Source organism: Molossus molossus, unplaced genomic scaffold (genome assembly GCF_014108415.1).
Source record: "Molossus molossus isolate mMolMol1 unplaced genomic scaffold, mMolMol1.p scaffold_m16_p_23, whole genome shotgun sequence".
In the NCBI taxonomy this organism is placed as follows: Eukaryota; Metazoa; Chordata; class Mammalia; order Chiroptera; family Molossidae; genus Molossus; species Molossus molossus.
Window position 1 is genome coordinate 14,875,809 of NW_023425359.1, and position 16,219 is coordinate 14,892,027.

Here is a 16,219-nt window from a genome sequence, read left to right on the forward strand (position 1 = left end):
CTATATTAAACATCAAAATGAGAACTCAGAAGACTACAAACATGAGTTCTCTTTCCTCCGAGACATGCTGAATCACGTTGCTTTGGTATGATTAATGGAGGATTTATAAAGGAATCATCCCTATGAACTTTATTATGGTTTCAAATAAGAATGTGCTTTAAGACATTGTTCATTATAAACAAGATTCCTACTATGAGGGTAGTTGAGAGAAATGCTATTTGTTCTAAGTGTAAAAAAATTTGTACTTTGGAAAAACTGACTGTATTCATCTTATGAACACTATGAATTATGTAGTTCACCATAAATATTCTCCTCTACAAGCCTGTGAGTTAAATTTATGACCTATTTATTGCTTTAAGGTATACATTCTGTCCCTCCACTCCCCTACCCTCATTATCTTGAGACATTGACATACAACGTTTTATTCGTTTAAGGTGTACAATATGATGTGAAATGATTCATTACAATAAATTTAGTTAAAACTTATCCTTTCACAGTTAGAAACTTTTTTCTTGTGATGATACCTGTTAAGACCTCTCTCTTAGCACTGCTCAAATATACAACAGAGTACTGTTGACTGTAGTCATTGTGCTATACGTTACATTCCCAAATCTTACTTATCTTACAGCTGGAAGTTTGTACTCTGACCACCTTCACCCTCCATCCCCTGCCTCAGATAATCCCCAATCAGTTCTATTTCTATGAGTTCAGTTTTTTGTTTTGTTTTTTTATTTCACATGTGTTACCATACAGTATTTGTCTTTCTCAATCTGACTTATTTCACTTAGCATAATGCCATCAAGTTCCACCAAAATTGTAGCAAATGATATTCCATTCTATGCATATACCACATTTTCTTTATCCATTCGTCAGCTGACAGATATCTTGGCTATTGTAAATAATACTGTGATACATATAGGGGTACTGATGTAATTTTGAGATAGTGATTTTGTTTCCTTAGGATAAATACCCAGATGTGGAATTGCTGAATCATATGGTGGTTCTATTTTTAATTTTAGGAGGAACCTCCATACATTTTCCATAGTGGCTGCACCAATTTACATTCCCACCAACAATTGCTACAATTTTGGTGGAACTTAATGGCATTATGCACAAAGGTTCCTTTTTCTCCACATCCTCATCAACACTTATTATCTCTTGCCTTCTCGATGGCAACCATTCTAACAGGTGAAGAGTGATATATCACTGTGATTTTAATTTGCATTTCCCTGATGATTAGTGGTGTTGAGAATATTTTCATGTACCTGGAGGCTATTATTTCTTTGGAAAAATGTCTATTCAGTTCAATTGCTCATTTTCAATCAGATTAATTGGGGTGTTTTTTGTTTTTGTTTTTGGCTTTGAGTTATATAAGTTCTTTAGGTACATGATTTGCAAATATTTTCTCCAGTGCAGTAGGTTGGCGTTTCATTTTGTTGATGGTCTCCTTTGCTGTGTGGAAGCTTTTTAGTTTGATGTAGTCCCACTTGTTTTTGTTTTTGTTGCCTTTGCTTTTGGAGTCAGACCCAAGAAATCATCGTCAAGACCGACGTCAAGAAGCTTACCACCGATGTTTTCTACTAGGCATTTTATGGTTTCAAGTCTTACATTCAACTCTTTAATTCATTTTGAGTTAGTTTTTGTTTACAATGTAAGTCAGTGGTCCATTTCATTCTTTGCATATGGCTTCTTAGTTTTCCCAACACCATTTATTGAAGAGACTATCCTTTTTCCATTATATATTATTGGCTCTATTGTTATATAGATCATCCATATGTGTGGGTTTATTTCTGGACTCTATTCTGTTCCATTGATCTATGTGTCTGTTTTTTCATGCCAATAGCATACTGTTTTGATTATGATAGCCTTGTAATATAGTTTGAAATCAGGAAGTATGATGTCTCCAACTTTTTTTTTCTTTCTTAAAACTGTTTTGGCTCTTGGGGGTCTTCCATACAAATTTTAGGATTTTTTCCTATTTCTGTGGAAAATATCATTGGAATTTTTATAGGGATTGAACTGAATTTATAGATTGTTTTGGATAGTATGGACATTTTAGCAATATTTATTCTTCCAATCTTTGAGGATGGAATATCTTTCCATTTGTGTTGTCATTAATTTCTTTCATCAGTATGTTATAGTTTTCTGTGTACAGATTTTTCATCGTTTTGGTTAAATTATTCTTAAGTGTTTCATTCTTTTTGATGCAGTTGTAAATAGGGTTGTTTTCTTTATTTATCTGATAGTTTGTTGGAAGTGTATAAAAATTCAAATAAATTTTGTAGGTTGGCTTTTGCATCTTACAACTTTACTGGATTCCTTTATTGGTAGTAACAGGTTTTTTTTGTTGTTGTTTTTTTGGTAGAATCTTTAGAGTTTATATATACATTATCATGTCATCTGCAAATAGACAGTTTTACTTCTTCCTTTCTGATTTGGATGCCTTATATTTTGCCACTGAGATTTTTACTTTATGTTTTCTTGTTACTAATTAGTGTTCTTTTGTTTCAGCTTGAAGAAAACCCTTTAACATTTTTTTTGTGAAGCCAGTCTAGTGATGATGAGTTTTTCAGTTTTTGCTTGTCCAGAAAACTCTCTCTTATTCAACTCTGACAGACGATTCTGCCAAGTAGAATGTCTTGGTTGGCACTTTTTTCTTTAAGCACTTTGCATGTATCATGTCACTCCCTATGGCCTGCAAAGTTTCTGTTGAGAAATCTATTGTCTTATTGAAGTTCCTTTGTATGTAACAAGTTGTTTTTCTCTCTCTGCTTTTAAGATTTCCTTCTTGCCTTTCACTTTTGACAATTTAAATATAACATGTTTTGGTAAAGATCTCTTTATATTCCTCTTGTTTGGAACTTTGGGCTTCCTAGATCTAGATGTCCATTTCTTTCTTCAGGTTAGAGAAGTTTTCAGCCATTATTTCTTTGAATAAATGTTCCGCCCCCCCCTTTCTTCCTCTTCTAGGGCCCCTATTATGTGCATATTCATCCACTTGATGATGTTTCAATTAGTCCCTTAGGATATCTAAATCTTTTTTGTCCTTTTTCTTTTTGCAACTCTGACTGAACTCACTGCCCTGTCTTCGAGTTTGCTGAGTGTTACTGCCACTTCATCTAGTCTACTGTTGATACCCAGCATTTATTTTATGATTCAAGTGCTAAATCATTATTTATAATGAACATCAATATGCAGAACTTTATTCTTTCTATTATTCTTCCTTTAGAATAGAGGTTCCCAAACTTTCTTGGTTCACTCTATATCTGTGGTATGTCAGTAATTTTTTCATGATTATCCTAGGCCAAAAGAAGCATCTCTTAGTTCCTTCTATTAATGTTTAGGTCCATATAAACTTAATATTTTTGTCTTGATGACTTAGGAGCTTGTTTAAAAAATGATACAAATATATTGAAAGAAAAATGTTATTCATCCCTAAGTAACCACAGTTTCTTACTCATGGGGTATGTGTGTCTGTTGTGCACTGCACAACTTCTCACATCTTGGAATCAGATTGGATACAGCCAATCTTGTTTCCTGTACCATGTTAATTTTCATTCAATGCTTCCTTTTTATCAGGGCAACTGTAAAAATCCTAGCTTTATAAGGGTAAGAAATTACTAAAAATTTTAGCATAATCTGACATTAAAATTATTAACTACTTCCACAAAAAAATTATAAACCACTTCAAGCTACTAGTTTGCTTGGTATCTGACATATGTGTATCCCTATGAGTCCTCAAAAGTTAAAAAAAATCTTGCAGTGCCCTGTGAGTTCACTGTGGCAAGTCACCTTGGCAGACAATTAGGGAATTATATCCCTACAATCATAGATACACTCAAATAGTCTTACTAGGATCTTCTTTGTCCCATTTACTTGTCTGTATTTGCTCTGCCACTTTTCATTTTCACTTTTAAAGAAGAGTTGTTAGAAAGTAGTAATGGCATACTAAACTTTTTGCAGGGTGATGAAACATGGCATATTTCTTTGACAATTAAGAATGTAGACAGTTATACTTCCACAGTAAACTATAAGTGTAAATATATATCAAATACAAAATATTCAGTGGTTTCAGTCAAATATAGCAGCCTCTTTCTGCTCCATTTCCCCAAGAGTTTAAATAGTCATACCTAAAATAAAAAAAAAATTTATCCTAATTCAGAATCTCTTCAAACTAGTTTATCTTGAGAACCAAGACTATGCAGGCAGGACAGTTGTTTTATTATAAATAGGAAACTTTAGAAAAAAGTTAATTTTATAGACTGAAACTTCATTTTTATGTTTATTATATATAAATGACCTCCTCACCAAACTTAGTAGCTTTATTCTTCTTTAGTTAGTATTTGTGTATGAAATACTGCATATGTATGAGTATACCCTCATTGACTCTGGGTAGGAGGAAGGGAATTCTGAGTTCGAGAACTAGCTGGAAATGTTCTCTGGTTTGTTTCTCAGCTTAATTTGTTCCAGAACTGAGCGCACACAATGGAAAGAAGGGGCCTGTGGTAGGGCTGCTCTCTCTCCGTGAAAACTCCCTCTGGCTGATGGCAAAAGGTAAAATGCAATTATGAGAAGAATGTGGTCAACTCAGGGACGCAAAGCAGAAAGAAGTTACAATGAAGTGAAAAGAGACAGGAATATGTTACTCAAATTAGCGCGGTTTGCTTAGAATTTCTGTAAATCCTGGAAAATTAAAATTCAGCTCTGACAAAGTTTATGGTAGAGAATTAACTTACCTAGAGGTGTGTATGTGAGAAACGATTTTAGGTGGAGTTACAATTTAGATCTACCTACCTCGTCCACTCAAAATCCTCCGCATTGAAGATATTTTTAAGTAATAAATCTCTCACTATGTCTCTGCAGTGAACATAAATGGTAAACAATGCCCCCAGGACAGTTTTTGTTCGAGTGTTACTAGTATCCAGCACCACCAGCTTTGCCACCTCGTCTAGATGATGCATTATGCCAGCATGGACTTTTTCCAATTCTTCTTTGGCATGAGAACTCACAAAACTTTCGACACAATCATTATAAAATATGATCTGGCTCTGCAAAAGTAAAATATAAATATGGTAATTGACGCATAAATTTTATAAACTAAAGCAAATGTTTTCATGAAGTACACGTGTGGTGTGCGTGTATATGCGAGTGCCATCTGTGTGCGTGTAAAAGAGAGAGCTTACAGATTTGCATACATTTGAGTTAAGAGACTGGATTTTGACTAATGCTTAGGGGGGGCCTTATTCATTAATAAATAGAAATATATTTATCACCAATATTTGTACTTTCTAAATGTATTCTTTTTTATCCTCACCCAAGGACATTTTTCCATTTTTTGTTCAGATAGAGTAGGAGGGAGGGAGAGAGAGAGAGAAACATCGACGTGAAAGGGACACATCGAGTGGCTGCCACCCGCACAACCCAACCAGGGCCGGGGACAAACTGCAACCGAGGTACGTGCCCTTAGCGGGAACCGAACCCGGGTCTCTGTAGACCACAGGCCAACGCTCTAACCGCTGAGCCAAACCGGCCAGGGCTAAATGTTGTATTCTTAATCACCAGGTTGGGTAATAACCTGGGGACAGTAATAACGGTAGAAAACGTCACTATGAAATTAGCAGTGTTTCCTCAGTTGAACTCAGAAGCACCATCCTAGACTATGTTGTCTGAGTCGCTCACTCTCCCCACACACAGCAGAGCTGTGTTAAGAAGGCTGCTGGATAAATGCCAGATTGACCTGGAAGGTATGTCAAGAAGCTCGCAGGTTATTCGGGTGGGCCCAATGTGATCACATGTGTCCTCGATATTGGAGACCTCTTCCTGCCTGTTAGCAGCAGGACATACGGGCACAGAAGGGTCAGAGAGAGGCAGCTCAGCCGGCCCGGGAAGTGAAGGAAGGGGCCGTCAGCCAAGGAAGGCCAGTGGCCTCCGGGAGTTGGAAGCCAAGGAAGCAGAGTTCCCCTCGGGCCTCCAGAAAGGACTGCCACCTGCTGACACCCTCATTGTAGTCCAGTGAGGCCTGTGTGGTCCTTCTGACCCATAAACTGTAAGATAATAAACTGTGTTGTTTTAAGCAACTAAGTTTGTAGTGACTTTTTTAATGACAGCAGTGGAAAACTTAATACAGTGCAATATAGCGATAGCCCTAGGAAAATAACTCATGGTCTGTTTTTATTCAACATTATGTTATGAAAATTTTAAACTGGAAAAGCTAAAGGAATTAAAAGTGAATGCCTAGACACCCACCACCTATAGTCTACATTCAACTTTTGCTCTGTGGGTATTTACTTTATCACACACATATCTGTCCATCTGATTTCTTTTTTATCCTCACCTGAGGATTTTTTTTTTACATTTATCATCAGATAGAGCAGGTGGGAGAGAGGGAGGAAGAGAGAGAAACATCGATGTAAGAGACACATCGAGGGGTTGCCACCCACACGACCCCAACTGGGGCCGGGAACAAACCATCTGAGGTACGTGCCCTTAGCGGGAACCTGGGACTCTCCAGTCTGCGGGCTGACACTCTAACCGTACAGCCAAACCGGCCAGGGCTCCATCTTATTTCTTGATGCACTTCAGAGTAAGCCACATATACGAGTAGCCTTCATAATGGTTTATTTCTAAGTCTTTGCTTTCTTGGAAGTGTAGCCACAAGTAAATATGTATATATCAACGCAGCACTGGCTTACCACAGTGAGTACCACTTGTCCTGGATGAGATACCACCCACAGGGAAAAAGGTTGGTGGTTCCAGTCTTCAATCCCTTGTTTTACAAATCTATAAACAAAAGATTTATATTATTTATTATTAGAATCACCGATTGTGGCCCTTTAATGATCAACATGACAAGATCACGGGGCAACTTTCCTTTAGAAACTCTGTTTTTGTCCTAAATTAGGTATAGGTATAGGTCCAAAAAGCATTAATAGAGCCTTAATTCATGCATAATTTATACCCCTTAAGTTTCTCTTTAACATCATCTGAGTTTCTCAATAGACTCATAAAAATCCCTGGATGTAGCTAAACATCCTTTAATTAATAAAAACCCTCCTTATACTGGTAAGGCGTGTATTCCAGAAACCTAAGTGCTATAACCAGTAGTGAAACAGTAGAAGCTCTTCCCATACAACTAGCAACCAAAGGAGGACGTCCCCTGGCATCTGCACTTTTCAACGCTGTACAAAATTTGTCATCCTAAACCACATGAAAAGAAAATGACATTTAAAAAGAAGTGTAAAGAAAGCAACAGGACTATCACCATTAGCAAATGATAAGATTGTTGAACCAGAAAAAAAAGTCCCAGAGCAACCGCTGAAAATCTGCATGTCTCTCAAACGCCCAGGTGCACTTTCGGGGTTCCTTACCTATAGAAGTACCCCCTCACATGGGATGAGGCCTGGTTCTTCTCACATCACCCAGGGGTAAAAATTGGAGCAAAGGAAAGTCATGTGGTTATTTATGTAAGTAAATGATAACCTGCTCTGCTCTAGAAACCTAGTGTTGGTGTTCAGGATAATATTAATCACTATAGGTAATAAAACTTCAGGACCAATAGCTTTTCCATAACCAACAGTAATGAATTAGAAATGTCAAAGGCTGTTCCAGTCCAATTTAAATGTTCACACTCTGAGGCTCTTTCCTTACTCTAAGCAGATTGAAATGTATAGGTTCAACTACAAAAAGGAGAAAATTTAAAAGACTAAACCAAGTACATGATGGCAGGAAGCAGAGTTGGGACAGAAAGGCCGGGCAGCGAAGGGGAGCCCCTGGGGGCTCCTGGGCACCCGGTCTAGGACAGCGGGCAATCTGGCGAGTTTTCAGATACTTAAGAATCTTAGAGTATGAAAAAGACTGAATGCTGTCCATGATTACACCCTCAACCTGACATTTACACTGTCAGAATGGTTATTTTGCCATCATGTTCTATCAAAACATGACATGACAGGATTTTACTCCATGCATTTCTCTGTATATAGTTCCCACCCCAGATTAGGAGACAATTAACCAAATTTGAATATAGAATCATTTTAGGATCTGACCATTTTACTTACTTTTTTAGCACATCAAACATGCTTTTCTCTACATTTATCAGCCACTGTTCCACAGCACTTCTTACACGAATTTTCCTAATTAAAAAAATAATAATAACGTGAAGAATTATCTGTATTCCTAATTCGTTCCTTTGATAAGCATGTAGACTAAGTTTTCCACACTTATAATATTCACAGGCAAAATGATTCTAATTCCATAATATCTTTTGTTTTTTCTAGATCTTAATTTGAAAAAAAAAAACATCACTTTAGAAAATTCTGACATCAAAACCATGAGTTTACAAAAGAAAGATTTCCATTAAATATGAATTTACAAATAGATGATACTACAAAGTATTTTTGGATTCCTCATTGGATCTTTTAAACAGTATGCCTAGATCAGGGGCCAGTTAGGGGTTTTGGTGGATGGCAAGACTTGGGCACAGCATTTTTTAAATCACGCACACCAGGAGCCACATGCCAAAGTTCGTGAGCCCTTGGCATGGTTGGCACCTGGACCAGTGTAACACAAGGACCCAGCTTATCAGAACAGCCTGGGAACCATTCATGACAAAGCCAAGAACGTACAAGCATCAGTGGGAACAGCACCAATAACCCCAAGCAAACTTCCCTCCTATGTTCAAATAACAGAATCTTTTGTTGGCTTTCAGGATAATGTTAATCAATACAGACATGGAAAGGTAAAATTCCATGTCAGTATATTATCTTTGAAGACACAGTTTGCTTAGCAAACTTTGATGACATATCAGGAATTTCCAAGCAGAGGTCCTAAGTCAAGTCTTACGGAGTCTAAGTGCTCAGTTTGTAACGTAAATATCATACTTGGGCAGCACAAGGGTTTCTCCTTCATCAGATATGAGCATGGTCACAGTAGGCGGGCCAACGGTTTGTTTCCATATCAACAACCGTTTTATATTTTCAAAACACTTCACAAGATGAGGCTGTGGACCAGAAACAAGTGTCAGCAACACTATGAAATTCCGACATGGTTGGGAAACAGTACAGCTGAGCAGAGAACAGGGGTCTTACCTGCACAGAGTCAGGATTCTCGCTCTCAGCTAGAATAGCAAGAAGTTCCGCATTGCTGAGAAAGTAAAATCTTGGGAAAATCACTCTTTTAATTTCCATGTACTCCTGTGAGAACCAAAAGAAGGGCAATTCAGAATGCGTTTAATCATGATATGAATCACATTGTCATTTGGGCCTCCGTTGACACACAAAAGCCACAATGTTAAAATTGCAGTATCGACAGTAGCACCAGTCAAAATAGCATCCTGTGCTCCATGAAAGCTATACTTAAATTGCTAAAAGCAAAACTAAAACAAATGAAAACACCAAAAAAAAATGCCACCCTTACACACACATGTGCACACAGCCACAGCCACACACACCATGTACTACTGATCATCAATAAAGCTCTGGCTGCTCCTATTTCTGCTTAGTTCCCTGTCCTCTTAGAGAGTAAGGTGTCATTCCAGGTCACCTCACCTTCCGTCCAGTTTTCGTCTGTGTTTCCACCCTTCCCCACAACTTAGCTGTATTCACCCTAATTTTAACTCTTTTCCTTCTTTTCAGAAGAAGATACACCCATTCACATCTGCCAGACTATGCTATTCTTGTTTTATTTATTATTTTCCTGTATCTTTAATCTCTCCTTTGCAACAGGCTTTTCTTTTAGAGTTCTCTCATTAAAAAATATAAGAAACTTGCCTTGGCCAGTTTGGCCCAGCGGTTAGAGCCTCGGCCAGAGAACCAAAGAGCCCCAGGTTCGATTCCAGCCAAGGGCACGAACCTCAGCTGCAGTTCGTCCCCGGCCCCCGGGGTCATGCGTGAGGCAACCAGTTGATGTCTCTCTCTCACATCGATGTTTCTCTCTCCCTCCCTCCCACTCTGTCTGAAGATAAATGTAAAATTATCCACGGGTGAGAATTAAAAATAAATACATTTTAAAAATATAAGAAACTCTCTCTACTGTCTATTTGTCCACCTCATCTCCACAAAGTACTTGGAATCTATAAACTCAAACTCTTCACTTACTCCTCTCTCAGTCATCCTCAGCTCTGCCCTCCGACACCTCCCTTCCCATCACCAGATTCACCGGGAGCTTTTTGCTCTCATGTTATAGGACATTTCCATAGCATTTGACTCTGTTGGCTCTGTCCTTCATTTTGACTTCTGGAATGCACGGCCGTTCTTCACCCCTCAGCCACTTCTTATCATTTGCCTCCAACATCCCTCTCCATTCCCTACACTTTCTTTATTTTTATTTTTTTATCCTCATCTGAGAACATTTTTCCATTTTTTGTTCAGATAGAGTGGGAAGGAGAAAGAGGAAGAGAGAGAGAAACGTTGACGTGAAAGGGACACATTGAGTGGCTGCCACCCACACGACCAACCAGGGCCGGGGACAAACTGCAATCAAGGTACGTGCCCTTAGCGGGAACCGAACCCGGGTCTCTCTGGACCGCAGGCCAATGCTCTAACCGCTGAACCAAACCGGCCAGGGCTCCATTCCCTACACCTTCATGTTGACATCTCTTAAGTTCCATTCCCATCATTCTTCCTCCCATTACACGTTTCTTGAGCTGTTTTGGTACATACCCACCTGCTCCTCAGCTCAGATCACTTCCCTCTGAGCAGATCTATATACCCAACTGCTGATCGACTATGTTCACCTGACTGCCCCGTTAAGTACTTTATTTTCAATATGTATAAAAATTACTTCTTTCCATATAAGCCCCCTCTTTCTGTAGTGTGATCCTCCTCTACTTTGTTGGCCAAGCCAGAAATCCAGGCACAATCCTGGAACTTTCTACCTACGGACCTGAAGCCCCAGGCACCCCCTTCTGACATCCTCACCACAGCCTTACTTTAGTGCCCAATATTCCTAGTCTTTCAACTGGTTTCTTGGTGTGCGTTCGCGCTGCCCATCTACGTAAACTCCATGCTTTCTTACTGGCAGATATTTTTAAATCAAATCATTTCACTCTCCTGCTTAAAATCCTTCAGAGGCTACTCCATAAAGTCAAAATTCACTTTGATGGTCAAGGCCCTTCATCCTTTGTCTCCTGCTTCCCTAGAGAATCCCATCTTTCAATACTTTCTAATTTGAAACCTATGTTCCATCTGCACCATCTCTATTGTGACCCCAGAACGTGCCTGACTTGCTGACAGCTTCACATCTGTGCTGTCGCTCTGGCCTGTTCCCACCCAGCCACCCACATCCATACGCGTCTGTCAGTGCCCAGGTCAACTGTCACTTCTCCAGGCTGAATTTCTATTTAATATGGTCATACCTATCATACATTACACTGTAATGTATCTTTACCATTTTTGTTGCCTGTAATAGATTTCGAGTCCCGTAATCATAAGGAGTATGTCTTTTATCTTTATAGTCCCAGAATCTAGAAGCAGTGCCTAGTATAAAGTGTGTGCTTAGTACATGAATGGATGGACGATTACTGGTTGGTGATGATGCTTAGTAAGAGTCCACAGATATGCCAGAAACAATTAGAAAGCTTATCTTAATGATCACTGGGTAAACTGGTTATTGTTAACCGGGCCACCGTGGGTTTATACAGCATAGGGTCTTCCTGGCAGAGAGCTTCCCAGTGTGACTGTCACGTGCTGACCCTTCCGGGGGCGTCATCACCAGCAATGACTTGTGGAAAGAGATGAACGCTGATATACCTTGGTTTATAAAGCGAAGTGACTATGTTTAGCCCAAATCTCAAATATTAACACCCAGTATTTAAAGATATATACGTACTGCTGACAACTTAATGTTCTGGCAACATAAATATTTATGGAATCAATAATTTATAAAATCATCAAAATAATCAGTTCTCACTTTTGCCGATTTTAAGACTTAGTAACAGTAGCACTACTATAAGTAACGCTCACTGAGAGCTTTGTGCGGTAAACGCATTATCTCACTCAGCACAAAGCCCCTCTCGGGAGGCTCTGCCAGGCACCCCGATCACAGATAAGGAAAGCTGGGTTAGCACTTAAAAATTCACGCTTTGCCGAAGGACATTTAGATTGGTCCATGTACTTCTTCTCCCTTTCAACAGTATTTGCATTAACCCTGTAGATGGTGAGAGTTGGGAATAGTGTCGGCAGCTACAGCAAAGCCGTTGACAGCCACGTTGGAATTGGTTTCTGCGGTGTATTACATTACACTTTGTGGGTTAAGTGGTTCTCCACTTCAGGACTTCTGTAGTTTTACCTCAAGACGTTTCTTTATATGTTCAAGAGATACGTTGCAGTCTTTTAGAATTTCAAGAACTTCGGCAGAGGTGGCTATTTGCAAAGCATCCAGTTTGTTTTGTATTTTTAACATTATGTTTTTCCACATGGACATCACTTGAGAGAAGAGTTCTGCTTCTGCTGAGAGCTGCCTTTAGAGAGAAAATTATAATTTTATTTTTTGAAGGTACTGGAATTAAAACCTATCATCTAAATACATTGGCCATAGAATATTGTTCAATTCACAAAATGTTTTGCTATGTTGTACTGTTGCTGACCAAGCATTAAGGTATTTTTTGAGAGTGTCTGTTACGTACAAGTGATGTACATAGTAGGAAGTACTATGGTCTACTGGACATCCATCCATCACTTACCAAGATTATACTTAATGGGGGTAGAAGACAGATATGTAAAAGTTCTATGTAAAGTATGTGGAAGTGGATTCTGTCCCAGGAAATGAAATAGACAAAGGGCTACTAAGACTCTACAGCAGTGGGACCAGGGGAGAGTGGCGTGGTGAAGATGCTGCTCTGTCAGCGTTTTTAGGGAGGACAGAGCTTTGACACCAAGAGACGTGCACAGAAGGCACCGGGCCCAGGGACAAAAGTGGAGAGCTGTGCATGAGAACATCCAAGTTCCATGTGCAATGGCTCATCTTAGACAATGAGGAAAAGCAAAGCAGGCTCAGCATAGGTACAGAAACGTTCCTCTACAGAACAGTATCCTTATTTTCTCCCCTTGGAAAAGGGAAGCAGCCCGACCAGTGTGGCTCAGTGGTTGAGTGTCGACCCAGGCACCAAGAGGTCGCCGGTTCAATTCCAATCCCCTGTGGGGGCGTGCAGGAGGCGGCCAATCGATGTTCTCTCTCATCGATGTTTCTATCTCTCTCTCCCTCTTCCTTCTTCTCTCTCTAAAAATCAATACAGAAAAAAAATTTTTAAACAAAAAAGAAAAGGGAAGCAAAACCCTTTTACCTGACATGGTAATCCACTGATATGTTACTTTGAGTTTTGTTTCTGTTGCTGCTGTAGCTGAACAAGGAAAGTCTTTTCAAAGGTTGCACAGTCTTGTTCGTTCATATTCTCTGCTCAACTACATTCCCACTCCCATCCCACCCTAGTCCCAACCTGAGTCAAGCTCCTCATGACTAGAAGGTTGAGGTAGAAAATAAATGAGGAAAAGCCTTTAAAAAACACCTCAGCTGGTGTTACTTTCAATTCTCTCTTGGCTCTTAAATGCCCTTAAATGTCAGGGCAGTTACCTATGGCAGACATTGCTAGGATCCTCAGAGTTCCCCCAACTGGAGCACCCACATTGCACAATTCCCTCGCTCTCTCCAGCTGACCTCTTACAAACACTCATTATCGCTTTAAACTGTTTACCTCCAGTTTCCCCCGTTCTGGCCAACAACCACTTTGAGTGGAGACCTTTCAAGACGTCATTTGGTCTGAGTCAGGATTTCTCAACTTGAACACCAGTAACATTTTGGACCAGATAAGTCTTTGTTGGGAAGTGGGGTGCTGTCCTGTGCATTGTAGGGTGTATAACATCCTCTATGTACTAGATGCTAGTTGTATCTCCTGCCCCCTACTTGTGACAGTAAAAAATGTCTTCCAGTACTGCCAAATGTGCCCTAGGGAGCAAGTCACCTCTGGTAGAGAACCAGGGGTCCAAGATAACCACTATCCTTGCACTTCTTTGCTACGCTATTAAAGGCTGCTTCGAAATTCTCCAGAGAAGAGGCAAGTTCCAGTTTCTAATGCCCCAAACTTTAGGGCAATATATGTCAAGCGCTTCCAAGAGGCCCCTGCCATTATCACACTCTCCCTCGTCAGTGATGTGCCTAAAGCAGCTCAGTCAGCATCCTCTGGGAGGACGGGCAGTCTCTCCTGTCCCGCACCCTCCCGAGGGACGGGAGCTTCTCAAACTCGTAGTTTGAGTCACGGTAAACAGCACAGCATCCTTTGCGCTCACAAATTCCCTTTAAAGTCCTCTCCTCTAATGAACTGCTCTCGCTTTTCCTCCTTTTCACATTTCCCCCTTGGTATCAGGGCCCATCATCCTTTCCCATGAGCTAAAGGCAGGTGTACTACAGACCCATTTTTTCTTTTCTTTACAACTATTATAAAGGAGCCTCCAGCTTTAATTAAAAGCCCTATTTTCAACTTCATAGAAAATCCTGTACAAGAACAACTTGGTGACATTTTGAACTCCCTTACCTAGGAGTCTTATCTCCATTGATTAAGAAATGTTTAGCCCCGGCCGGTTTGGCTCAGCGGTTAGAGCGTCGGCCTGCGGTCCAGAGAGACCCGGGTTCGGTTCCCGCTAAGGGCACGTACCTCGGCTGTAGTTTGTCCCTGGCCCTGGTTGGTCGTGCGGGTGGCAGCCACTGGATGTGTCCCTTCACGTCGATGTTTCTCTCTCTCCCTCCCATTCTATCTGAACAAAAAATGGAAAAAAATGTCCTCAGGTGAGGATTAAAAAAAAAAACCAAACATGTTTGGTGTACATATCAAAACCATACTAATATGCCAGAATTAAAAAGACATAGTGTAGCTTAGGGATTCTGATGTAGCTGACATTTCCTTCCCCGTCCTTAGTAGCTTCTTATCAAAAACTGAGAAATAGGTCTTTAAAAAATGATACTTGCAATCTTTTAGGGAAGAAAAAACCCCATAATGATTCGGCAGATTATATTCCAATGCCTATAGGTAGGATTTGTTTAGAGTGTTCACTGAAGAAATAACTTCTCAAGAATTACAGGGAATAAATGACCCACTATGCCTTTTTTTTTTTTTTTTTTGCCTGTATATGGCATGCTTTAAGTTCTTACCTTTTTATTTCTAAAGAATTAAAGACTGGTTCAAGATAAAGCCAAGATCGTTGACAGTTCACCCACTCCTTGAGAGTGTAGGAGAAGAGAGTCAACTTCTGATCCCATTCATCCACAAGACCCTACAACGCAAACACACACAGCTAGATGTACGGAATTCTGAGTCACAACGTAGAAACTGAGAGCAAAGGTGATTATCAGGCACTGACACACAGAGAGTCATTAATGGGGGGGGGGTCCATAAATAAATAGGAATCTAATCATATTTAGTAGTGGGGGAAATTTGAAATGTCCTACTCATTCATTTTGTCTTATTATACAATATACAAATATTCTGGGGTATGTATATGCTGCCATTCCTTTTTAAAAACATTTTTGCATATATGTACATATACATGTAATAGCTTTAATTACATAAATGCAGTCATATGGTATACACTGTTCTGTAGCTTGCTTTTTATAACCTAACAGTGTTTTAGAAAAATTTTATACTAGCACTTATAAGTTTTCTTCATCCTTTTAATATTACAAAATTCCATTTGAAATAAAGGCATTTAGTGCTCTAAATATTCTTTTAAGGGCTCTAGCAAACTGTGATAGGTTTGATTTATAATTTTCTTTGGTTTCTTTTCAATGAAAAATTTGATTACTTTTTCTATATATTCTATAGTTGCTTTTATTTTTTCCATTTTTTTGTAATTTGGTTATTGTTTATTTTTTCTATTTTTCAGCTGTTCATTTTTTTTATTTTACTGCTTATGGTTAGAGAAAAGTTTACATGATTTATCCTTTTTTTTGTAATTTATTTGTTTTCTCTAAGGTCCAATTAATTGACATTTTCCCTAAATGGTTCTGTGTTTGCAACTATGAATTCTATTTGTTGAGTACATATTTCTCTCACTCTATCTATAATCAATTTTGTTAATTTTACTATTAAGTATTTCTATATTATTACATATTTTGTTGAGGTTCCTGACGTTTAAATGATCCTTAGCTATGTCACAGGGTGTGGGCTGCCCAGGAGGGACTATCGGAGAACACCAAATACAAGCTGACCATGTGGTTTAATTCCAAATTATACTAG

At 39.2% G+C, this 16,219-nt stretch overlaps 1 protein-coding gene across 1 annotated transcript in view; it reads right to left on the reverse strand.

The window, feature by feature from the left end:
- Positions 1 to 16,219, reverse strand: part of LOC118640755 (dynein heavy chain 14, axonemal-like) — a 39,299-nt gene that overhangs the window by 16,619 nt on the left and 6,461 nt on the right. Inside the window, exons 3-7 of the mRNA XM_036277766.1 lie at positions 9,084 to 9,188; positions 8,877 to 8,995; positions 8,055 to 8,129; positions 6,693 to 6,780; positions 4,795 to 5,048 (exon numbers count right to left, since the gene is read on the reverse strand). Of these exons, the coding sequence (XP_036133659.1) occupies positions 4,795 to 5,048; positions 6,693 to 6,780; positions 8,055 to 8,129; positions 8,877 to 8,995; positions 9,084 to 9,188 (641 nt within the window). The remainder of the gene's footprint in view (positions 1 to 4,794; positions 5,049 to 6,692; positions 6,781 to 8,054; positions 8,130 to 8,876; positions 8,996 to 9,083; positions 9,189 to 16,219) is intronic.